Source organism: Molothrus aeneus, chromosome 3, assembly GCF_037042795.1.
Source record: "Molothrus aeneus isolate 106 chromosome 3, BPBGC_Maene_1.0, whole genome shotgun sequence".
Classification (NCBI taxonomy): domain Eukaryota; kingdom Metazoa; phylum Chordata; class Aves; order Passeriformes; family Icteridae; genus Molothrus; species Molothrus aeneus.
This window is the reverse complement of record NC_089648.1, coordinates 32,162,628-32,188,576: the sequence shown is the minus strand read 5'-3', so window position 1 is coordinate 32,188,576 and position 25,949 is coordinate 32,162,628. Positions and strand designations below refer to the sequence as shown.

At 38.1% G+C, this 25,949-nt stretch overlaps 1 protein-coding gene across 1 annotated transcript in view; it reads left to right on the top strand.

Annotated features, from left to right (window-relative positions):
- Window positions 1–461: 461 nt before the first annotated feature.
- SMYD3 (SET and MYND domain containing 3) overlaps window positions 462–25,949 on the top strand; it is a 380,717-nt gene continuing 355,229 nt past the window's right edge. Inside the window, exon 1 of the mRNA XM_066547884.1 lies at window positions 462–655. Within this exon, the coding sequence (XP_066403981.1) occupies window positions 492–655 (164 nt within the window). The 5' untranslated portion in view covers window positions 462–491. The remainder of the gene's footprint in view (window positions 656–25,949) is intronic.

Sequence of the window (25,949 nt, the reverse complement as noted above, 5' to 3'; positions counted from 1 at the left end):
GGCAAGGGGCAGAAACTGATGTACAGAAGTTCCACCTGAACATGAAGAAAAGCTTCATTACTGTGCAGGTGACTGAGCACTAGAGAAGATAGTCCAGGAGGACTGCGGAGTCCCCCTTACTGGAAACGTACAAGATCCCTCTGAATGCATTCCTGTGCAATGCGCTCTGAGATGGCCCTGCTCGAGCAGGGAGGTTCCACCAGATGACGCACTGTAGTCCCTTCCACCCTGACCCACCCTGGGATTCTGTGATATGCATTATTAGGTGCCTCTTCAGGCAAAGGGCTGCCCTGCGCCTCTCAGTGCGGCTGTGCTGGCTCAGGACACGGGCATGCCGCAACCCCGGCTCCATCCCTAGGGGCCGGGCTCCTGCCCGCCGGGGGGCCGCCTCCGCCCTTGCCCTGATTTAAGATGGCGGCGGCCGCGCCCGGTCACGTGCCGGCGGGCGGGGCGGCCGCGCACTCCTCTCCGGTGGCGGCGCGCGTGGCAGGATGGAGCCGGCGGCGCTGGAGAGGTTCCACAGCCCGGGCAAGGGCAGCGGCCTCCGCTCCCGCCGGAGCGTGCGGCCCGGAGAGCTGCTCTACCGCGACGTGCCCTTCGCCTACGTCCTCAGCAAGCAGCAGCTGGGCAGCGTGTGCGAGCGCTGCCTGCGCAGGTACGGGCGGGAACGCGCCGTTCCGCAGCCAGCGCCGCCCCTTCCGCCGGGGCGGGGCCGCGCCGTGCCGTGCCCGCGGGCGGGGAGTGCGCGCTGACCCGAGTCCTGCGGCTATGTGCTGGCTGAAGTGCGGGGCTTGCAGCTTCTAGCCGCTGTTTTTAACTGGGGGCTATTTTTTTTTTTTTTTTTAAAGCGGCTGTTTTGAGGATGTCGCCTCTTTCCGGGCGCTGCTGTTCCTGGAGAGGTTTCCCGGGCTGGCGGGAGGCGGCAGTGCCGCCCTGGCTCGGTGCGGTGCCGCCGCTCCGCGCAGTGTTCCCGCTGAGCCGGCGGCGCCGGGAGGGTTCGGGCTCCGCTCGGGGCCGGGGGGAGCTGTGCCCGCAGAGCTGCCGAGGCACCGGCCCTCCTGAGCTCCGTGTCGCCGGGCCGGGTTTATCCCCCTAAAGAGCACGTGGCTTGGAGACGTGCTGTAAATAAATGCCTGCCTTCCTCCCGCGTGCCAGTTTCCGCAAGTGAAACTGACGAACACGTGGTAACTTTCTGTGTTTGTTTAGAAGGAAACGAACGAAAGGGGATTTTAAACTAGAGCGGTTTCCCAGCAAGCTGGGCTGTGGCCGAGCTGTTAAAGGAACATGTATTTATTAGTACCTGAAACATAACTGCTAGATGAGCCAAACCCCTGTGTGGTTGCCAAGACATGAAGAAGAGACTGGAGAAAATTCGATACCGCTAACCTTCCTTTTTTAGGTTTTTGCTTTCGTTTGATTTTTGTTGTTTTTTGTGGGAGTTTTCTTTGGGGGAGGGGGTTATTTTGAAAATATTTGAAATTTTGTTTGTAGAAACAGTCCAGGTGGTTTGCTTCATGTCCTTTACAGGCATGAGAATATGGGTTTCATTTAATCAAAGAAAAAATTGACAATCTTTTCCAGGTGATGCTTACATCTTACAAGATGCATCTTGCATCTTCAGCATATTGATAAAAAAACCCAACCAAACCAAAAACCCAACAAAAACTCCTCCAAAAAAAAAACCCCAAATAAACACCAAGCTCAAAAGATTTTTAGCTATTATGTTTGTTAAGTCTGACTTGTGACATCAGAGCCCTTCAGGGCAGTGCCTGAACATTTTCTGCTTCAAGTTGTGAGAGGCTGCAGACTTCAGAGGACAGGCTGAGTGCAGCAACAGGTGGAATAAAAGTGAATCTGAGGTGTTTGAATGTAGGTGTGTAACCAGGTGTGTTTTGTTGGGAGAAAGAATGGTATTACCAGCTTGTTATATCACAAGAGGTTATTAATTTGGGGTAATTAATTTTGTGTGTAGGGTTTTTTTTCCTACATAGTGATAGCAGTTAAAAGTTTAAAAAAGTAAATAAGGAAGTAAGAAATATATTTCTACCAGTCTCTCTTCATTTGCAAAATATGCTGTGGTTAGACAGAGTTTATAGATTAAGACTATTCAAGCTGACATTTGTCTAATTAAAGGATATCTATACATAAATGCAGAGTTTTTTTTAAAATGTATAGAAATCAGGCAATTAGTAAAGTACTGCTGAACTGTGATGTGAAATAAAACTGTGTCATCAATCTGGTTTTGATCTGGTTGGATCTGGTGTGGTCTTTTTTCAAAATGAGGTATCAGAAAAACCTTACTCTTCTCTTCCAGGAATGCAGATAAAAGTCATGTTGTCCACTACTGTTCCTGTTTTTCACTCTGATCTTTAGGTGGCAGTACAGGAACACAAATTAAAAAAAAAAGTCTAGTTCTTAACGTTGATTTGGTGTTTTAGCAATCCTTTTATATATGCAATTAATGTTTGAGGCTTTACACTGATGTGTAATTCTATACTTTTGTCTCTCTGCTTGTAGTAGTGAATGTTGTTTGGTGCAGTTTTAGGCTGTATGAGAAGTGCTGGGTGAACCTGAAGATGGGTAGTGAAGTGCAGAGTATCTTCCTTCTGGACTGCCTGTTGAGAGGCAGCATGGTGTTGCCAGGATTTGGGGTCACAGGCTTGTGACAGTGATGATTTACTCTATGACCTTGGTCAAGTTCCTACAGCAAGGGTAAGGTTGGCTGTTGGGGGCAGTTTGCTGCTGTTTTAGAAAGGAAAGCTCAGATAGTGCAGTAGTTCTGCTTAGTCTTGCCTCAATTAAAGTGAATATTATTGCAGATTTCAAGTGCTGAAGTATTTATATCCAAGAACATACATACATATACATATATATATACACACACGTATACATATATATATATATATACTTAATCTTTCTACCATTAGATGCACTATCAGCCCTTCCTTATTTTACTGGGCTGTTAGTACTGTCTTTATAGTGACAATAAATTTTTCAGTCATTGTTTTTAGGTCTACATCGTATGTAGTGCAGATGGCAGATTTTTGTCACTGTCTCCCCTTTCGTGACTTCTTACTTCAAATAGAATCTTGTATTTTCTAATGAAGAGGTTCATGCTGGTTTTCTTTATACAAGGCTGGGCTGAAATGCTCTGCTGTAGATGGTTTAATATGATAGTGTAGCTGTTTGAATGGTATTCTGTTAGCAATTATAAAAAATACTGCCCTGAAATAGGATACATAATAAAGATTTGCTCTGAAATACAAGTTTTGATAGAGTAGTGGCAGTGTGTATTTCTATGGAAGCAGTGTCTAGTAAAATATGATGTATTGCATGATGGTACATTTTTTGGAAGAGTATCTGTAGTGCGACAAAATTTGAATGGCCAGCCTATTTTTCCCAACAATTTCCTGGGGAATGCAACAGAAAAGATTTTTTTTCCTCTTACTAATTAAAAGTTTTCTTTATGGGTTCTTCCATGCTTTAATACCTCTTTAATGTTGATCTGACTCTCAGATTTTGTATTGAAAATATACCCAACCCTCTTATAGATGGGGAATCAAAATGAAATGAAAGTCAGTGATATCTTTGGTGTTTGCTTTTCACAAAACATTTCTGTGATGCCTTGTAGTTGCAGGAATCCACTGCAAGAATATTTAAGTCTTAGTTGATATTTAGGAGCAAGCAAACAAACTTTATAGAATCTGAGTCTCAGAAAAAGTAGGAGAAAAGAGGTAACACCACCCTGTTTCAAAATGCTATAACATTTACACCTTCAAGCAAAATGAATATATGAAAATAAGTAATGAATAACATTATGTATAGACTATGAAATAAAAGGCATTAGTGTTTCTTGTTTGGGTAAGGTCAGAGGTTCAGACTCTGGAAGTGGGTTAAGGGGAAGTATGAATATATTTTTGAATGACTACAAGTTTTTTAAACGTATTTAAAAAGGGGGGAAAAAAGCTAGGAGTGGTGATAAGCTAGATGAGACTGCAAACATTATTGCAGTATGGGAAATATAACCAAGCTGAATAGTGGGGGATTACAGTATACTAAACACAGGACAGTAATTATCTGCTCCTTGCTTGATTTCACCTGATTTAAAAATAGCCAAATGGAAACACCTTTACATTCAGTCCTGTGTCTTCAGCATTGACACACTCTTAAATTGGCTGCTTTGTTATTATTATTCCTACTAATATGATTACTGCTACTAAGACAATGTTGAGTTATTTCATCATCATGAAAGTTGGCATTGTTAGAGTGTGGAGTGTCAAAGTTATTGGCAGCCTGAAGGTACAAAAATACCATTAAGTTTTAACCACGGTATGGAATTCTTTAAGTGGAGAGAAGCAGGATTTGACTGAGAGAGTGACCGGGGGGTGGTTGTGATTGCGTGATCCTTCCTACCACTGTGTGTTTTAGAGTTGTGTGGCTCTGCCTGAGGAGAGCTGGTTGTTAACTGTTCAGGTGTGCCCCTTTCACGCTGCAGCAGGGAGGTCAGGAGAGGAGAGGAGCTCATTGTTTTGGCTTTCCAGCAATGGGAGTTTCTCCATGAAGGTTCTCTCGTTCACCAATAGCTAAGATGCTTCCTTAAGCACCAACCAGGGGGTGTCTTTCAGCACAGCGCCTGAGTTCTGCTGCTTCCAGCTTTGCTGGGTGATTAGGTGCAAGCTAATGGGTGCTCTTTTTTTATGTCATGTTTAGCATATGTGCGGCTTCTAGTAATGCAAAAGGCTGTAAAATCTACGTTGCCTCTGTATTTATATCTGAAAAATACTTCTGTTGCTAGTTAATACACAAATAGATGTAAATTTAGGCTAATTTTTTTGAAAACATCCTGTTTTGTTGCTCTAGGTGTTCTTGTATACATATATTTTGTTCTACAGGGATTCTAGAGTGTGGAAAATGAATGCTTGATGATACATTCTTTGACTTTTAACTTTTCATCAGTTGTCATCAAATGGTGATAGTTAAGTATTATAGTTCTTTAAATATAAAACAATGTCCAAATATCCATGTTTTATAGTTTGCTTGTATAAAAAGATGTTTTGGGTTTTTTCCCTCCTGTAGAATATTGTATTTCCATAAAACCTTGTTTATAGAATGGAACAACATTTTTTAAATTCCTTAAAGATATGTAAGAATATAATTCTTAGACTTATCATATAAATGAATAAAGTTGGTCAGCATGACTTGTGCCATGTCAATAAGGTTTTTAAAATGTGAGATATATGATGTGTTTGGTGTCCCTTCAGTGCTAGTCAAAATTCTAGACACAGTTCAAGTATTTTTCAAGATGCATTATTTCTTGTGGAGTAGAGGAATATAAAAAATATTATTAATCACATTGTAAGTATTAGGAGCAATTATGTTTTTGTGCTTCCAGGATAGGATAATCCTGGGAATAATATGCTATAATTTGATGGAGCATCCTAACAGTTAGGAGTGAAATTGCAGCACTGCAATTGAAATACCTGAAGTGTGAACTAAGAGCAAAGCATGTGAAAAAAAATTATATGTGAGACAGAAGCTATACAAAGTATCATAATTTCAGGTTCTGTGTACATTTGTGAGAATGTTTCCCAAGACCTGAGAAATTGAACACCACCACCACCAGTAACGTTTCTCTCTGTAGCTGGATGACAGCCTGAAAAAAGGCAGCATTTTCCTTAGAAGAGACTCTCCCTTCCCCATCTCAACTTAGTCCCATATTGTTCAAGCAACTTTATGAAAAGCAGTATAGAAATGTTTTTTGTTCTGCCCTCATGCCAGCTGGAGCCATAGAAGTGGCTTTCAGGCTGCTGTCCCGTGCTGCCAGAAAGTCTTCTGTGAGAGAGTGAAGACATAGACTGTGCTTTCCTGCAGTGTCCTGTCCAGAGAAGTCTGGAGCAGATGGAGACCATTATGTATGTGGTCTCCATCTCCCATTCCTTCTGTTTGGCGTCAGGTTGAAGTAGGGGGAAGAGGGAAGCTCTGGCATTCAGGATAGTATTCATAAGAAGTTGTTCTGGCCTGCCTGTTGGTTTGGCTTACTTCCCTCACAGCACCCTTTTTTGTGTGGTCAGGAGTTTGGTGTGTTACTGTTAGCAATATCCCTTGGTAGGTGCTTTTGACTGACTGTTTATTTATCCTGGAGGCTTGTTTTGAGAGTATAATTCAGGTTCTGTTAGCTGTAAACCCTTCTTTTCATTGCACAGTATTTTGGTCTTCAATTGGTGCCTCTTCACTGCTTTGGATACTCTGGGCTTGCTTTAGGTAATATATGGGTCACTGCTAATCTCCTTCCCTTCCTCTCCTGCCTTGTGGTCTCCAGACTGTTGTTCATGTCTGCTGCTGCCAACCTGGCTCTGCTCCTGTTAATAATAGGAGAAACAGAAAAGGGAGAGGCATTGTTAAAAATAAATTCTCCAAGGGCAAGAGTTTTTATTGCCATGCCTGTCATTCATGGAAAATGAAAATTTTAGGCATGCTTTAAAGGGCCCTAAAACTATTACTGTGTTGGGATTTTGTGTATACAATTTTCATGCTTATACTTCTCTGTAATTTGAAAGGTATGGTATCAAAATTGTTGTCCTGTCAAGCTGTGACTGACCATTTAAGTTGTAGCATTCTTGTAGATTTTACTTAATTTAGGTTTTGCTGTGGATCTGCAATGCACACCTGATACCGTGTTTCTGTTCTGCATGGCGCAGTCCCTAATACTAAAGTTTTAAAATATTAATATGCTCTGCATAAATACTCTTTGCTTGTGGTTATTGATAAAATGATGAAAATAAGTTTGTGGATTGGATTGTCTTTAGTATGCATTTCCTTAGGTTGAACTGTAATTGTGCATGTACAAAATTATAATCAGCAAAATGTGCAAAATTATAATCAGCACTAGAAGGGAAAACATGAGTGATTAAAGTATGGTAACCTCTAGGTAATGTAACAACACAATTAGTTCCAGATATTTCCCAAAGAAAGTTTTTAATTATGTGTAAATTGCTCAAAGTTTTGTACTGTATTAGCAATTTATTGTTTAAATTTTTTAAGAACTGTTACTGATATCTTGCACATAAGTATTGGAATTCATGAATTGTTAGTGGTTGCTTCCACTAAGTGTCCTCAAAAGCCACTATGTGCTTTTGCCTGTATGCTGTGTGGAATGATGCTGTTTTCCCTTGAAGAATCTTGTCTTCAGAACCAGTTGCAACAGCTGTTTTGAATTATCCAAATTTAGATGGGTGAGGCTGATAGAATTTTCTGCATGTCTCTCCACCCCAGCTATTCATGTTTTAAAGTGGGTTATGCATGACAACTTACCTGATGTGCTGGCTGGGAGCTGCTGAAAAGGCTCCCCCGAGTCCTTGTTCTCCTTCCTGCTTGCCCCTTCTGCTTCTCATTTGGCACTTTACTGCTTATATGACCTATGATACACTGGTGCAGAGAAATGAAGTGGCAGAAAACATTACCAAAATAGAAAAGTCTTAGTGCCCTTGAATCAGCTTATTGCTGGGGAAACAGAGCTGAAGTGGCCATTGAACAGGGGTCAAGGTCTGATGGGGAGGCCTGTGCAGTCTGGTAGCAGCTGGCCTTTAGTCTGCTGTAGCTAAAGATGAAACACTAAGAAGGACAGTTAGAGGAATTTCTGAGCTCTTATGGATGTCTTTAGGAGAAGTGCTTTCAGGTGTGCAGGATTGACTGGCCTGTTAGTGTTGAGGGCGATGTTTTCTGCCTTGTAGTCCAGCCTAATCCTGGACCGCGAGACCCCACCCTCATTTCTTTACCAAACCATATTTCAGTAATGTTTTACATCCTCAGAAGCATATCCTAGATTCACTTTAGCAGAAGAAATGCTGCAGACATTTGCAGTTGAAGTCTTGGTTATGTGGGGGTTTGTCAACTTTTATGACTTTATTTTTGAAACTGATTTTACTCATTTTGGGATCTGTGCTTAATTCCAGCAATCACAATTCTCACAGTGCCTCTGTGGCTGACTGGGAGACTTCATTTGAAGGCCAAGCAAAAGTTTTGAATCATTCCCAAGGGTGTCCTAATGACTGTAGGGTTGGTGTCAAGTGACACAATTGGTTGACACTAGTAATTCCTATGCCAACTCAAGTTGCAATCTCTTGTTCATGCAATATTTAGCTTTCCTGTTTATCATCATAACTGCTAGCTGCCTTCAGCTCAGGGATTGCTTTGCTATTAATTTCGTTGTTCAAGCTTAAATTGAAATTAAAGACTGAGTGTTTTTGAAGTATCTTCTTGGCCTCTGAGTTCCTCATCCTGCAGTCAATAGGTAGGAAACACAATTTTGGCTTCACTCAGGGCAGGCTTGTAGTGTTTGTGTGCTGCCTGTGTCATCTGGTTTAAGCATTCAAAACAAAAAAGCCAGCAAGTGTGTTGATCGCTACTTATGAGGGTGTGAGTAGGAGTGGTTATGATCTCAGAATCACAGAAGATGTAGAAGTGCAGAAAAGGAGTAAAAGAACATCACTAAATAAAAAGAGGAAATAAAATCAGTCTTATAAACTGTAAATGTCTTCTCACAATTCACCCAAATATGGCTCATTTATACAATCTAATTCAAATGTCTAATTGAACTGCTTGGAGTGTGCACTAGTGACTTGAAAAGACAACTTCTTTGGTATTCTTGGTCGGGGAAAGGAGCATGATAGAATAGGGAGAAAGAAGTTGAGATGTTTAGTGAAGTATGGTCCTCAGGGAGGAGGGATTTGTCTCAGGAAATACTGAGCATGAAATAAACTGTCTGTGTTTCTCGGGGTAAAATACTTATTCGGTGTATTTTGTGCTTCTCAGGCAGAAACTTGTTTTTATTTGTTAGTCAAGAGCTTGAAAGCATCTCACTTTAACATAAAGGTTCAGACTGGAGTGCTGTCTTGGTGGGGGTTTTTTTGTTTGTTTGTGTCTTTGTGGTTTTTGTTTGTTTGATTTTGTTTTCCCTTTCTTTCCCTGTTGTGTTAAGTACTCCTCCCTGGTAAGATAAACTATGACCCTGTTCTTTTTGTGGGCTCATGGCTGTTTTCTATCACAGAAGTAGAGCCTGCTACTCCTTTTGAGGTAAGTGGCATACCAAGGAAGACTTCCTGTGTATAAAAGTGTGTCTCATAAATTTTATCTCCTCCATTTCTATGTAACTTGTGTGTGAGAAATAAATTCCACCTTGCAGATCATTGTGTTCGAAATCTTTATTTAATGTTGTATGGGATGAGAAAGTTTATGCCAGGCTAGTACACTACACTTTAATTTCATTTGGAAAAAAGTTAAGATTTTTTAAATCAAACTCTGGATACACATACTTTAAGAATTGAGTGAATGTTGGTGTGGGTTTGTTCGTTCTGTAGCTGGCTTTGATTTCTGTGGTATATTGACTCCAAGTCCTCCAGCTGTTGAAAGTATCTTAGTCCAGATTTCTGAAAAAGCAAAAACAGATTGAAGGATTTAAAAGAAAAAAATGAAGTGGGACAGAAAACCACTTCAGAGATTTATGGTCATAAGCATCTATGTTGGTTTAGCAAATGAGACTGGCTATTCAGCTATTTATGAATTTTATCCACTTGTCATATTAAAACAGTCATACTAGTTGATACTCCTGCACAACAGATGGAATAGCCATGGAAACAATTTCTTGAAATACTGTATGAAACTCAGTATGTGATGATTGATTTATCTGAAGCCTTTGCCCCAGGAGAAAGAGGCTGTGCAATAATCCACACAAGATATGTATAATATCAGGTGTAAAATAGCTACAGCAATGAAATCTATTTTATCACCAGTAAGGTCCTCAACAGTATTATGTTGGCTCTTCTGTTTATTTTTTTTGTTTCAATTTTGGTTTTGTTCCACAAAATAAGCACATCATACTTAGGTAAGTATCTCTTACTATAGAGTGTCCCTTTCTGTGGCTAAGAAAGTAGATGAATTGTGCTGATGAGCACTAAAAAGAGTACAGGTATAAAAATAGCAGAAAAGTTATAGAGGTTCTTAGTTAGCAACCCAGTGCTGAAAGAAGTTAATCTTGCCACTTCCAATGGATACCTAGTATTTTATTAGACATGTAGTCAGTCTGTGTATTTCTTATATGTGGGTTTTGCTGCCAATTAATACCCTTTGCTGCTTTGGCAGTAATTTTGATTGAATTGCACTGACTGTTTTATGTGATTACTGCTTTATTCTGTGTTCTGATATGTCAAAACTACTTAAATTCAGTTTTAAATGAAATTCTGTAAGGAGTACAGACTTGCTGAGCATTGTATGCAAAATAATTAGACCCATCTAAAGACTTTGTGAAAATTTGGAATGGGGTTGTTTTACTGGGTTCATGTTTTTATTGAAAAGTGTACTGACAGGAGAATCCTGTTACATGTATATAAAATATGACACAGGTTGGAGTCATTAGTGCTGACTTAATGCTCCTTATGGAATTTAGGATAAAAAATAAATGAATGTGTGGAATGTGGTATGTGTGTGCCAAATTATATATTCAACTAATTTTTCATTGATTAGGAAGTTACTGGATTTTTCAAGATTTTATTTTGGTGGTGTTTGTTTTATTTCAGGGAGCATTTATCACTCTCTGGTGCTGTTGACTGCATTTTTAGAAATTCCCTTTGCAATAATACATGTCACATTACTTGTCAGAACCCACTTGTAAGGACTGGTTGTCATTTTTCTCCTTTCTCCTGCATGGACATTGAACACAGCTTGGGAGAGGAAGAGTCAATAAAATCAAAGAATGGCTGTGCTCACCTCTTTTTTTAAATGTCTTGCTCATGTATAAAACTAAAGATACTGTCAGCTGATGTGTATATTTTAATGCATGTATGAGAACCACGACAGATGCAGGATGATCTTGTAGTTCAGATATGGAATTGGAGGATTAGAGACTTTGTTTTGTCTGTTAAATTTAAGGTCTTTCCTAGATTACCTGTTTGAGAGAGATTTGAGGTTTATTGCATTCACCCATGTATTTAGAAGTTGTTAATAGAGTGTAAAATAAAATTATTTAAATTATATGTTTGTATGTCACCTTAAGGACAATATTTGGCCTTAACCCACTTGAAGAATCTTAAAAAGTGATTATAGGCAGCAGAAAGCATATCTGCTATAAATTTAATAGTACCACTAGGAAAGAGTCCAACACCAACAGGTTTATGTGTATACTTGGAATTAACATGGCTTTTTAAAATTGGTAAAATACATCCTAATTGTGCCAGAGCTGAAAGCTTTGCCATGCAAAACTTTATGGCCCATGCAATTTGCTGGATGTTATGATTGTTCCTTTCAGCTTCAAAAGCTGTGAAACTTGCTTGTCCTTGGCAAAAAGAAAGTTTTTGTGTGGGGAAAAAAATGCAGCTTAACTGATACCATAGATGGAACAGTAGAGGCCAGTGGAATGTGAATTACAACAGACTAAAGAAAATGTCAGTGGGAAAAGTTGTTTACTTGAAACGGACTCAGGAGACATAACCTGGAGAACTGCTCATAGCAGCAGAGATATTAACTATTTCTGGGGAAAACTGATCATAAGGGAAGAACACAACAGTTTTTTAAAGAAGTTGTCTGCTATGGATGATATTCTAGTATAAATCAATTACCACAACAAGAAAAAAATTTAGCAGGTGGAAGCTGAAGTTAACAATCTATTTATGGCATGAAAAGCTATGAAAAATGCTTTCTGTTTTTTGTGTAAAAATCTCAGAGAGACTTGGAAAGGTGAGACCTGAAGTCCTAGTTTTCCCTGGAAAGTTATATGGCTATGACTCTTTGTGTGACTCATGGGAACATTTAAAAAAAATGACAAGGAAAATACAGGACTGGGAAGAGGTTGATAATTTCTGTACAAGATTTCAATCTCCAAAAGTCAAAAGGCATCTTACAGAGAGGGTAGAAATGGTTTAAACAGACAAGAATTTTTTTTTTAATTGAAAAAATCTCTATGAACTTGTAGGCAAAGTAGCGTGGAGGGAGCTAGATTTTGAGCTAGGCAGTAGAAAGCTGTCTTTTATTTTGTCAGGAGTGCTGTGAGATGAAAGCCTCGATGCAAGGCATGTGGCTGGAGAGCCTGGGGCTGTTTTCATCCTGCCATCGGGGTGGTGATGCTGCCTGGTGGCAGAAAAGCACATCAGGTATATCACGGTCTGTACCAATGAACGTGCGTGTTACCTGCAGTTCTGAATATCCTGTTTCAAAGTTGCTGTTAGCCTCTTATCTTGTTTTTGAGTGTCAGGGGGAGTTGAATTATTAAAGGACATATTTTGTCTTTGAACAAGTAACTCTCAGCAATGTCAGTGTTTGGTGTGCACAGAATACAGCGATGTTTGGCTTTTTTTGTGGGGAGCTGACATAGGGCTCTGGTCACTGCTGCAGCTTTCCTTCACCTTATCTGCTTTGAGGCCGATGAAGTAATTTACAGAATGCCCAAGTGTGTTAGCCAAAGATCTTGTCCTTAGAGATTGCCTTTGAAGTTGTGACTTTGGGAATACATCTGTTCAGAACCACTGCACTGTAGACTTATTAATTTTTAATTTTCATATCTTCTTTTTAACCTCCCCCCATGGAGTCTTACAGGCTGTATCTGTCAGTACACATACTGTTTTATGACCCTTGTAGTTAGGGTTACTAGTGAAGCACATATTTGGTACTTGTTCATATAGGCCTTAATATTAAAATATTGATTTTCACTAAAAAGTTCTTTACTAATATCTGTTTGATATTAATTGAAAGACTATACTTACTTTTCTGCTTATAGCACATAAGGATTCAGAATCAGTTTTATAAACTGCATTTGTTGGAACATCTCCATGTCGATCCATTTTACAACTTGAAGGTAATGGCATTTTTAAATATTCATTTTATTTTCCCAGTACAAAGTCACCTGCACTGTGTGTTTGCCTCCCTTTTGTTGTAAATTCTTTGAGGCATGAAATAGCTTGCCAGTTGTCTCCTATGCTCAGAAGTTACTGAATGGTTATCAGTTTATTGCAGATAATAACTTAGCTACAAACCGTAATGCATGCTTAAGCGCATTGTTTAGAATTTTTGCCTTAAGACAATGCTTAATCAGTGGTTGTAGGTTTAAGAATGTCATTCCAGGCTGTGCATTCTCCCAGGACTACATAACAGAAACCTTCTCCTCCCCTGCCATCCTGCCCCATTCTACGAGTAAAACTTCTCTCAGCTTTGAAATGCCTCCAATTTTACCACAAACTCATTGTAGCTTTTAGTAAAGCAGGTATTTTGTCTTTACCTCGTGGTGAGTCCTTAGTATTCATTCTTACTGGTGAAAATTAATGACCTCCACTTTTTCCTAGGCTTGTACCTATGAAATAAAGTCTGTCCTTGACATGTGTATCTCCTTTTTACTGCTGTTGGGGATGTGAGCTCACAATAAGGAAGAATAAAATCTCTGTGGACTCACCCCTGCAGTTATCTCCTATTAGAGTAAAGACAGAAAAAAGGTTTAAATTTTGTTCAACTTTTATGACTCCTAGAATTGGTAATTTCCAAAAGTGCTTTTTTTTTGGTTTGGGTGTGTTTTCTTTTTATGCCTATGTATCGTTCTTGTGCAATAAAAAAATCTGGATTACTTTTAATTAGGAGAATTATGTTCTCCTAAACCCACCTCATAGTGGAAATAAATAAAAAACTATGTTTGAACAGCCTTTAAAAAAATTAGGTTTTAGTTTGGCAAAGTTATTTTCCAATAAATTTTAGATTAAAATAAAAATCAAGAAGAAGAAATTAATGGATTTTTAAAATAATTTAAAGTTACCGAGGTTATATTTAGCAAATAAATATAGTGTGCATTTGAGGAAATAAATTTCTACTAAAGCAGTGCAGTTACTGCTGGCACTCTGTGCAAGGTAATATGTTGGTGGTAGGCCATCAAATAGACCTGTTATTTAATGAGATTTACCACAAAGCTTTGTACACTGTTGGCTTCAATATCAGGCTTTTGGAGGAACCCTTTAAATACAAGTTACATCTTTTTCTATTTTAAAGATGTCATGGCAGTTACTGGACAAACATTAAAACCATTTGGACTCTCTTCTTGTTTTGTACTAGTTTTTCATCTTTTGCATAATTGTGTCGACAAAGCCTCGTTGACAGAAAATCGACCCTGAAATGTGCACAGCATAAACACTGTATGTTGATGTGGCTGTAATTCCTATAGAACTGTCCATGAGGAGTGATGCTTTGCCAATACTCAGTCCTGTTCCTTAGCCTGTTTCAGCAGTGGACTTGGAAGCAAATGTCCCTTCTCCTCATGCTGAAAGACTAAACTGCTTAATCATGCTGGGGGAAGTCAGTGCAGCTGCTGCCCTTGTGCATTGCTTTAAACCCCCCAAGTGGTATTTAGGTCGTGTGTGATGGTGCTGCTGGGTGTGGAGGTTGGGTGCTCCAGGTTGCTTTTGGATTACCTGCTCCAAGCAGAGCCTGGCCCTGTCTTCAGGAGCTGTGCTTTCCTTTCACCACTTGAATTCAGCTGTTGGGGCTTCACCAATGACCAAAGCCCTCTGTGCCTTGTTTTATTTTGGGGCCTCCACAGCCAAAATGTTTCCAAAGGGAGGGCAGATGTGTCCTGGTTTGTTGTGTAAACAAAGTTGTTTCACAATAAGATGAAGAATTTTTCCAGGATGTTGTGCAGAGAAGCCGTTTCTGGTGAACACAGGTAGCAGCAGCCCAGGGAATGAACGTTCAAGAGGATTAATATAGTTTGACGAAGTGAATAGATATGTTTGGGACTTTAAAATATGCCTGAAGAAAGCCTAATTTACAATAACCTTAATTGCAGGAAAAAACCTCAAGCCTAAACCAACAAATATCCAGAATTAGATTGCTTTTCTATGTTGTGCAAAAGCACTATTCTGTTTTGCTTTTTTTTAACCTAATTGACAATTTTAAGTTGCATTTGACTAACATTGTTCCTAAACTCACTTTAAATACTCAACACTAAAAAAGCTAATTTGTCTAAAAAGTCTTAGTAGTGTGATTAGGTTTTTTAATTGCATGCTCAGTTTCACTGAAAAGATGATCATTAAAAAAATCAGTGCCAGACACAAAAACAGTGTTTAGTTAGGCTGTAAGACTTAGGCAACTTCATCTTTCTTGACAGATGTTGAATTTCTCTGTGGAGATAAGTTTAAAACTAAAAAAAAAGGAGAAATTACAAGTGAAGCTTGTCTACCCACTTGCAAAATGGCCAGCAGCAAGAAAAGCAAGAGAAACTCACCAAAATTTAACTGCAGCTTCATGATACTTTGGTTTTGTTTTCTAGGTAGCCAAAGTACACTTGTGTGTCTCCAACAGAATAGGAGCTGGTGTTCTTCAACACTAATTTTGGTTGATGCCTTCCACGTGCTTCAGCTAATCTGAAATTTGAAATTATGCTCTATTTTAAAGATATTTTTGCAGTTGCAATCAGATTTTGCATTCTCAAGAATTAGGTTTGTAGCTTTCTATTCTCTGTGAACACGAGGTCTGACCCTAGGAGGTGTTTAGGTGTGTCCACTCCTGCTGAAGGGATTAGACCTTAGACATAAGGTACAGGAGATGGGTTATCTTGTAGGACTGAGCCATTTCACTTCATTTCTGACCTAATCAGTATTTGAACTCTAGTTTCAGGAAATGAATGCTTACTTTTGCCATTTCATTTCTATAAGGTGCTGCAATGAATTGGAAAATTATACTTCAAGAATACATGAGAACTTGGAACATCTGTTACAGTACTAGTGAAATGTGCGTTTCACATGCCTGGCGCAAGAAAAATAAATCCTTTAGATCTCTATATATTTTGGAGTTGCTTTTTTTTATTTAGCCCCTTCAACATTTTTCTTTTTCCTCTTAAATTCTTCTCCTCTTATTTGCAGAAGACCTAAATGTAAGCCTGCAGCATTTTTCAGAACAGTAGGATCTTTAAATAATTAATTTGCTAAAGTTACTGCTGATTAAAACTTGGACTGTGGATTTGGATTTTGCCTAGAATTTGAATTTTAAAGCCTGATTTATGTACAGGAAGATTTCTTTGTTAGGGTTTTTTCCCCTTCTGCTTTTGTGAACTATTTTGTATAACATTTTTGATACAAAAATGTGGATCTCTTTTGCTATCAAAAGATATTAGACTATTTCTCGGAATATTGGCATATTAATTATCCTAATGCTGAGAAAAGATGATTTATGTATTCGGATGTGCCCATTTTTTTTTTCATTTCTAACAGCAGGTGAAGATTTTGATAAATTGTCTATGTTACTTGTTCATAGTAACAAAGTAACTATTGATAGCAGTTGTCCTTAAGTATCTTTGTTCCTTCCTCGTGGTTGATCCTATCCTATGACACTGCATGGCTGACATTGTTCTGGTGGTTAGTTGTGCAGAATTACTCAAAAAACCCAACCCCCTGGGAAAGGAGAAGAACTTTCAAAACAGAAAGATAAGAAGGGTTCCAATCACATTGATCAGATAAGGTGGAGTCAGTTCCTTGTGTTCAGACACACTGGCTTTAATCTGCAGGTTCCCCCCCAGATGTAAATGTACCCTCAATGGTTATCTTTCTGGTGAATGAGGAAGCATGGTCAACACTGAAATGAAAAATTATTTTCCAATGATAGATCTGTTTTATTGGGAATTGTTTAGCAGAATGTGAACAATGACTACGAGTCTCTCTGTGACTAGAAGATGCTCTCTTGTTGGGGTCTTAAACCAGGAACCTCTTATGCTGAAGTGTTTAAAACTACTGTAGATACTATCACCTAAAGCTCTGTACCTGTCTGAGAAATAATTATTTCTTTGGTCTGGCTATTGATGATTGATGCATTTGTTGAATACTCTGCCAGCTAAGAGATGAATTTGCTAATGAGAAACAAAATGACTTCAAAGAATTGGAATTATGAAGAATTGATTATGCTCTGAAAAAGCTGTGCAGATTCTACTTAAAAACCCCTCCTGCTTTGGGATGTATGAGATGGGATATAAAATCTACATATTCTGTTGCTATATGAAATAAGTAAAAATTGTGGATTTTATTAAGTAAAAATTAGGTGGTATTAGAGTCTTTTCATGTTCAGTTGTAACAGGCCTGTACAAAATCTCTATATATTAGCTGTGGTTGCTATGAATAACTGAGTATGTTTCCCATAATTTGTCTCTGTGTGATCATTTTAGTGATTACAGAATTTTCTGTGAAATGGTTTTGGGGGCTCAGAATTAATTTAAAGCTTACAGAGTAGAGTGGAACAGTTATATGATCATGTCACTTACTTGTGTGAGGAAAGATTGATTTGATATAAAAAGACTTCACCAGCTGTTTTTCTTTCTGCTCACAGATCTCTTATATGTGTATGGATTTTAAGGGAATGGAATGTTGCAGGAGTTTTGTCTTACCTTCTGCCAGAGTCAATTCAGTGCCAGCTGTAGTTAAAAGATGTTCTTTCTTCAAGGTTGTCATATATACTGGAAAAAAAAAATTAGCATGCCATATAGAAGGACAGAACTTTTATCTAGCTTTAACTTTGCAATTCAGAACTATTTTCCTTAGACTAGTTTGCATCATGAAATAGCATCGTGTATTCTTCAGCTGTTCTGTGGTAACAAGTTGCATCCTACTCTGAAAAAACAAATGATAAAAAAAAGGTAACAATTCTGGTGAAGGACATCTGTTGCTAACTAGTAAATTATAAGGGGGGAAGTGTTTTTCAGCTGTAATTGGTTACAATCTGGAAGTGTAGGAGAACCTAGCTTAAAATAATTTGTGAGCAAAATGAGATATGTTTTTAAAAGACAATGTGCCTGGCATATTAAGGAAAGATTTGTGGGGTGCAGGAGTCCACAGAAGAGTAAGCTCAAAAACTGAAAGCTGAGGGGAACCAAATGAGGCTGCTGTTGCCTCTGCAGAGGATAGATGAACTTGTGTTTGGATTATTGAGAGAACGGACCAATTTTAGTAAGCAATGGAATATTACCTCTTCTGAAGCTGTAATAATGAGCTCTCTTACATGATGCCTAGTGGCACCCGAGATTACATGCTATTAAAAAAAAAAACAACCCACTATTAAAAAAAAAAAACCCCACGAAAACATGAAAAAGAACCAAAAATGCAGAATACATTACTTACCTCCTGCTGTACTAAGCATCCTTCTATTTCCTGTGTCCTTTAAAGGTGTGCCCCAAAGATGCACAAATCTCTCCCCACCCCACTAATATCTTTAGTGGAAGTAGCAGGACTGCAGTGTACCCTTCAGCCCTGTGTCATTCCACTATGCTGTGTTATTTCAGGATTGACAAGGGAAATCTTATTCTGCTGCTTGTCTTTCAGAACAGTGTGAGCATTGCATCTGTCGTGGCTCGCTGCACTGATTTCCAGTTGCCTGTAATTGCATCCAGAAATGTTTGTGAATTAGAACTGTTGATGAAGTAAAGGTAGACTCTGCATACCAAACCTTCCCCTCTGCAGCCCAGCTGGAGTATCCAGAAACAATAGGAAATTTCAGCTGGCCTTCAAGAGTAAAGCTGGGAAAAAATGCATTGCTGTAGATTGTGCAGGAATGACACACAGGAAGTGGTTTCAGGGAGGTCTAAGAAACCCTGTTTTGTTGGAACTAAGTGGAGCTAAAGAACTGGGTATGTGCATCATGGCTAGGGCTTTGCAGCCTGGCAGTAACTGGTGGCCCAAGGGCAGGGTAAGATTGATGGCTCACTCGTTCTATTGCCCATTCCCATCTGGTGCAATGTGGTTAAAAGCCTCAAGCTGTCCTCTCTTATCCAGAAACTTTGTCTTGGTAATACTAAAAAAGAAACAGAGCAAACCATGCTTTGTTTCTTCTTAATTAGTACGTATGAGTTTACTTCCTTTAGACATTGGATCTGGGCTTCATCACATGCAAATTGTTCTGGGTCTGTTTATTAAATTGTCTTTATTTTACAACTTCCTTAGCTGTTTCTGATGTTGCATGGATCCCATTTTTCCAAGAGTCAGTTATGAATTTTAATGGTAAGTTTTTACATGAGTTGTTGTGGTAGTTCATGCATGTCTGATTTTACATACTAGAATTGTTATCTAAGCTGATGCTATGGTTGTCTTCTCCTAAGACCAATCCAAATCAATGCCAATACATGCAAATTTATTCAAAGATTATGGGGAGGTCTCCAAGATGTATTAATAGCTGCAAGTCATCTGTATTCATAGTCCATCACATGCAGTGTGTCTACTGATCTGAATGATGGGAATGGTCCCATTAGAGGAGACAATTTTGGTTTCTTCAAAACCCCGTGAGCAGTGAATTTGTTTCTTGTGTACCTGTAATGAATGAATAAAGGCTTCCTCAGGAGAAACCAGCAGGGTATTGTTTTAATAAGAGGTCAGCAGCGAGGCTGTGCTGTTCACTGGGTGCCAGCAGTATGGCACTTGACCTGGCTTTTGGGTGCTCAGCAGGGCACAGAGTAGTGAGAATTATCTGGACTATGGTTTCCAGTTACTCTTTGGTATGGGGTTTATGTGAGAAACAAGAAAAAGTAAAGGTTGAGTTTCAAACTGTGTTACCTTTGACTTTGGTGTTTGTTAGAAGTCTACTTCTGAGCAAAACCAGTAACTTTCAAATGTGTATAAATATATTAGTGCATTTTCATATTTGTTCAAAATTCAGAATGTTTTGGAAACTGATGAAAACAACTGGTAGAAATAAACTTTATTATTTCTTAGCTCTATACCTAAGTTATGGATCTTGAGCCTGAAAACTGGATTGGTTTGGTTCCAAAATGCAAAAGGGTTTAGTAGTTTTGGTAGAATAAAACTCAGATTTAAACTAGTGTAGACTGACCGAAATAGTGTTCTATGCTAAGAATAGCATTTCTTTTAAAGCCCTAATTAGCCTTTTGTTGCTGTTAGGAGCTTTGCTTCTAACTGCTAAATTGTAGGGTTTTCATCCTTCGGATGCCCAGTTGTTTGTCAGGTGTTCACACAGTGATGCAGCCTCTATGGGGCTAATCACCAGGCTGTGTATCGGTGGCCCTTACAGCACTGTGTGGTGGCTGACAAGGTTTGGAGTCCCACAAGGATTTTCTGGTTTAGAAAGGGCGGCTTCAGTTTGCCAGAGAAAACTTTTGTACCCAAATATTAGAATTTCTTTTGTTGTGCAACTGATATTTCAAATACAGTACTGCACTTAAAAAAACAGACTTGAGACTGCCTGTGAAAGGTCATCTGCAATTAGAAAATAAAGACATTTTCAGAAGTGTACTTATAATAGTAGGAAAAGAAAAAAAGGTAATTCTGTTTCAAGTTAAGTACATTAGTCCTGGGTAATATATTTAGTCTTGGGCAATAAATTTATTCAGATTATTCTTCTTAATTCCTTTCATTAAGACAACTGTCTTTGTGAGAACATAATGACTGACTTTGATGTGGTCATTCTTCCACTGAAGCAGGATTGTTTTTCCTTAAAAAGCAGATTTAAATTTGTTATGAGTCTTTAGAGTGACTATTAATGAGAGATTTTGATGCACTTTCTAGGCATCCCACAACTGCTGCTATGCTTGTGTTAGCTCTTCCAAGTAAATGGATAAAATTCCAAGATTCATAGTCAGTCTGAAGTATTTATATATTCTTTTAAAGATTGTAATGTTTGTCATATGCAAACAATGTGTAGTTTTTGTCATATGGCTTTAGTGTATTTTTAGGAGGTGTATTTTTTTTTCTTTGATGAAAGTAGTAAATTTTGCATGGATATTAAATACTTTGTGTGACAGAGGCTTGTTAGCAGTATATTTTATAAGTGCAATTAATAAGTATTCTCTATGAGGCAAATTTAAAATAAGAATCAAAGTTGTACTTTTTGTTGGTTTTAATTTATGGCAGATATCTGTTGCAGGTATTTTTAAAAGAATGATCTATTGATGATACTTAAAAGAATTTGAAGGAAATAGACAATTTTTTTCCTACTGTTAGTGTTTTGATCTTCCTCCCAATTGGTCTTAGTAACTGTACCTTACATGAATTGAAATTCATGCCAGTGTGGGGGCTTTAATAAATACTTCCTTACTTAGGGCCTTCATGCTTTTATTTAGACTTTGAAAGGTTTTTTTCCCTAGGTATTTTTCTTGTTAGAATATGGCTTGTTTTGTTAATGAAGTTGATAGAAGGAATTAGAATGGCATCATGTTAAGGTGGATTCCATCAGGCTCAGGGTGGGGTAAGCCCCCTCTGCTCAGGGTTTTGCAGAGCTGTTAGATACAAAGTTTGAAGTAGCTGAGATGGAGCATCAAGGGGAGAAGTTTGCCTGGAGGGATGTGTGTGCTTTATTTTGAGTGGGGTGGCACAGCATGCTGGCCAACAATGTAATGGACCATGTGTGCTGCAGTTTGCTGGGATGGAGGGCTGAGATGTGAGAGCATGCACAGATCATCTTTCTTGAGAGAGAGCAAGGGTAGAGGAGTTTGTTGTGCAAAAAGGATTTCAAGAAGAGCACTTTCTATGTATGTAGCTGAAGAGTGGATGCCAGCTGATCTGGTCACCTGCAAGATATATTTTTTTGGCATTTAAACACCTGCACGTTGCTGGAGAAAGATGAAATGTTGAATTCTTTGGAGGGGTAGGCTTATGGTCATATAGTACTGCACATTTTGGCTACAAAACTGCAAGATTTGTTCTTAAAAAAAGCTTGCTGTAAATATGTGGCTTTCTGACAACCAGTATGTATTCATCTGAATTTTACTTTTCCTGTCTTTAGTCCAAATTTTAGATCAATTTGATTTAGACAGACATATTCTGGATTCATGAAACTAGAGTGAAACAAGCCTGATTGAGAGATGCATCTTGATTTTTAGTGGTCAGGATTATGGCAGTAAAAGTAGTTATTTGGTTAATGAGCTGTGTGGATTTTCCTGTAATCTCAGGGAGATATTGGTTGCTCTCTGGTTAAAATTACAATTAGCTAATATATTTAATGGAAGGATTTATCCATTTAAAACAAACCAGCAGAGGGGTTATTCCATTAGGATAGTGAAGTCAGCCTATGCAAGGCTCTGTTCTCAGTGTCAGTTCTGCTGTATTTACAGGTTTTTCTAATTGCTGCATTGGAGGTACGTAATTTCTGTGGTTGGGACTATTCAAATCCTTCCCTTCACTTTCTTATTGGCTGCTTAACTCTTCTGGAGTTTCTATGTTGGTATCTAGTTCAAGTGTTTAAAGTACTCTGACTATCTTTGCATGGCTTCAAATTGCTTCCAGAGTGCATTTAAACTAGTGGTGGTTAAATGTTTTTGGTGGTGATGTAGTCTGCTTATCTCTTGCATTTTGTGTTATGTTGTCCTTCTGTTTTCCATATGTGCAAACATTCCTGAGAATGGTCCCTTCCTAACTTCTATAACCTATATCATAACCTCCTGAAATTTTACTATGTTTATGTTCATTCTCTGATTTCCATGAAACTGATAGCTGATGTGTTTCTTGCTTTCATTGTCAAGTATGGTATTTGGCTAATTAAATTTATCTGCTTTTTTTCTGTAAGTATGTACTTCTCATCATTTCATAATTATTTTTAAAAGATTTTCTTAGGACTTTCATAATGATGAGAGCAACTTCTATACATAAAATTACTTGGATCCTTCTTTGTCGGATAATTTAAACTGTAGAAAATCAGGAGTAAAATTAAAATAATGAAAAAGAAGTACGTAAAGTTTTGTTAGTACCTTTTGTTGTACCAGTGTTCCATGTTATGAAGATTTTAGAGTGTTGGTCAGTTCTAATGTATTAAAAATATAAGCTGAGATGAGGAGTTGAGCAGTGCTAAATATTTATAGCAGAGGGAAGTCAGTAACTACAGGAAAATGAAGGATTATGAGCTCCTTGTTTGAGGTTTCCAAGTCTATTAAAAAGGGTTAACGTGGATATTTAAACTTGCTAGTAAATAGCATATGCTTTCTCAAGATATTGTTCAATTTTGCTCCTACTAGGAACTTTTGAAATCTGTAAGACTAATGCTTCTTGCTGTAAGTAAACTTTGGAGCAGTTACATTTGCATGCTATATAAATTATGATTTCTTTTTGGTGAATTATGGTACTTTTTGAAAGACCAATATTTAGACAAAATTATTTTTCATTTTCCCTCCCCTTTCTTCCTGAAGCTTTTCCAGTTTTGAAAGTAAAGATTTAAAATATCATTAAAAAAAATTGTCATACAAAATGGCATGCAGTTGACTTTTTTAAACAGCTATCTTGTAACCTCATCTAGTTTATATTCTACTGACTACAACAAAATGCTTATACATAAATCAGTCTCTCTGCTCTTGATTATTGTGGGCAGTGATGCAGGGACCAATTCTAATAGAATTTGCAGGGAAGAAGTCAATTGAGTTTCGACAGGGGTCATGTAGGATCCATAAACTCCCACGGGGCAGTTATCAAAGATGTAACTGTATGCAATGGAGCATAACAGAGCTAATGCCTTTTACTTACTGATTCTTGATTGAACAATTAGTTTGACAGTGGTCACCATGCACTTTGCCCTTATTAGATAGGTTTGATAGTACAAACAATCTTACAAGACATTTATAAGCTTCAAGGTGATTTGAAGTTCACAGGTAATTCTCCCCAAGTGGTGCTTAGGTATCAATTATCAGAGATTTTACTTTTGCCTTCTTGGGTTTAACTCATACTCACTGTGTTTTTTCTTGATACCATCACTGCTTTGTAAAACTCAAAAATTATGGGTTTGCCAAATCTCATTTTACATCTTTGTTTTCATTGGTTAGTTGGGCTGGTGCCACATGGCCCCTAAAAAAGGAGAACGAATAAACTTACTGTACATATTGATGTGTGTGTGTGTGTTTGTTTTTGAACAAAAATTACCTATGACTGACTCATTTTTTGTTAAATAGAGGAAAAAATAAATTCAGGTTATAATTAACAGGTATATCCCTTAATATCTCTTGTATTTTTTTTAAATGGTTAAAAATAATTGGCAAATTTTTTGGGGGGCATTGCCTTAACTATTTATGCCGGCAGTAATGTTTACTAATTGTACTACTTTTGTGGTGAGTACATTACTATAGTAATAATCCTTATGGCAAAAATAGCATATCACAGATAGCTTTTGTTTTGTACAATATAAATCTTGTTGAACTTGTTCACTCTAAATTTACGAGTGGTGTAATAATGTGTCATCTCATTCAGTGTTTGTGTTTTGAACCAGTATTGTATTGTATGTCTCATGTCTAGATAGGGAAATAGGCAGGAAAATTAGAAGTTGTGCACCATTTTAAATGGACACTTAAACAGATTGCCTTTTAAATTGGTTTATAGCTTTTACATATATAAAGTATTTCTGGCCAAGTGTGGTTAGATGGTAAATATCTGAGAGCTTTCAGTATGCACGTATGTTACAATATTGAATATTAAAAAGTATTCAGTGAAACAAAGTAACTTTAGTCAGATCCACATCTGGATATATGTTCAAATAATCATTTTCCTTCTTTTTGGAGTTGGAATGTAATTATTTTGATACAGTTCTTACACAGCAGCTGAGTTCTTAATTTAGATGCATTCAAAACTCAGTTTAATTGCAAATCATTCCTGTCTTCTACCATATAGTCAAGTTATCAACATTTTTTCTTCTGGTAGAAGTATGGGCTTTATCACCTGCAGCTGCTGACTGATCATCAGCTTCTGTGAAATCCAAATCTACATATACATTTGAAGGAAATGGCACTTAAAAAAAAAAAAGAATATCAAAGTGAAACCACCATAATATACCAGGGCTTTTTGAAGACATGATTTTTTTCCCCCAAATTTCAAGGTAAGAGTGGCAGAGTATCTGAAAAATTAGAGAAGGTGTAGTGTAACAGTGTGTGAAATTACTTCTTCTCTATTATTGCAGCTTTGTCTGTTATAGGGGACATTTTTGGCTCCTGAGTCATTGTAAATCATTGGATGCAAATGGAATAATGTGGAAGTAGCAGGAAATTGTTGATATGTGCAACAATTCTCTGTCCTTGTGATCTTAAATTCATTGCCTTTATTTTTTTTTTCTTAGTAATCATCTTGCTGCTAGATTAAGGTTATCTTTGAGAACTCTTGCATTCAACCCTCCATGCATAAGCAGTAAATACCCAGTTTTCTTTTCTACTTGAGAGCGAGCAAGGAAATTTTACTGTGGAGTAATTCTTGTTGTCATTGATAGTAAATGGCTGAATGCAGACCCAGAATCTATGCTAATAAGGTAATCTGTTTCCATTTGCAATAGAATTTTATTATTCATTCTTTGTAAACCATTTAGGAAGGAGTATGGGCTACCATTGATTAGTCGGTAATTAGTGCTCACAGGCAGTATGGTCAGAGCTGTGTTGGAGGGGAAAATTTATCAGTTTTTAAAAACTGCATGACTTGTGTAGAGGAACTAAAGTGCAGACTCCAAAGTGTATGAAATTGCTATGTTTATCATCTACCTAAATGCTACTGTGAGTTCTGCTTTATGTGCAACTGTTCCTCAAAGTGAAGCAGGAGTATCATGCATTATGTTCGTAACAGATTGAACATGAGGCAATTATCATTAAGCCATTTGATGGTGAAGCTTATTCCCCAAGTCAGGAAGCTAGAAGCAGGTATTCCACAGCAGATTGGGAAAAGGCTTTTCAAAATGACCACAAACACTGTGCAGATGCACAGTAGAGCATCTGTGCAAGCTTCAGGCAGCCATTTACATACATTAGCGAGAGCATCAGTCCTTGTGTGACTCCTGTGGGCCATGCAAACACTGCTCAACTGTTATTTTGCTGAAAGATTTTCTTGCCAAATTTTGTTTAAGTACATCATGGGGTAACATACAAATAAACCTGAGATGGAATGGCTACAAAGCCTGTCTGAGAGTCTGCCTTGCTGTTCTGACTTGTGTTTATTCTATCATTGGTCTTCCATTAAGTATCAAACCTTCACAGGTTAGCTACA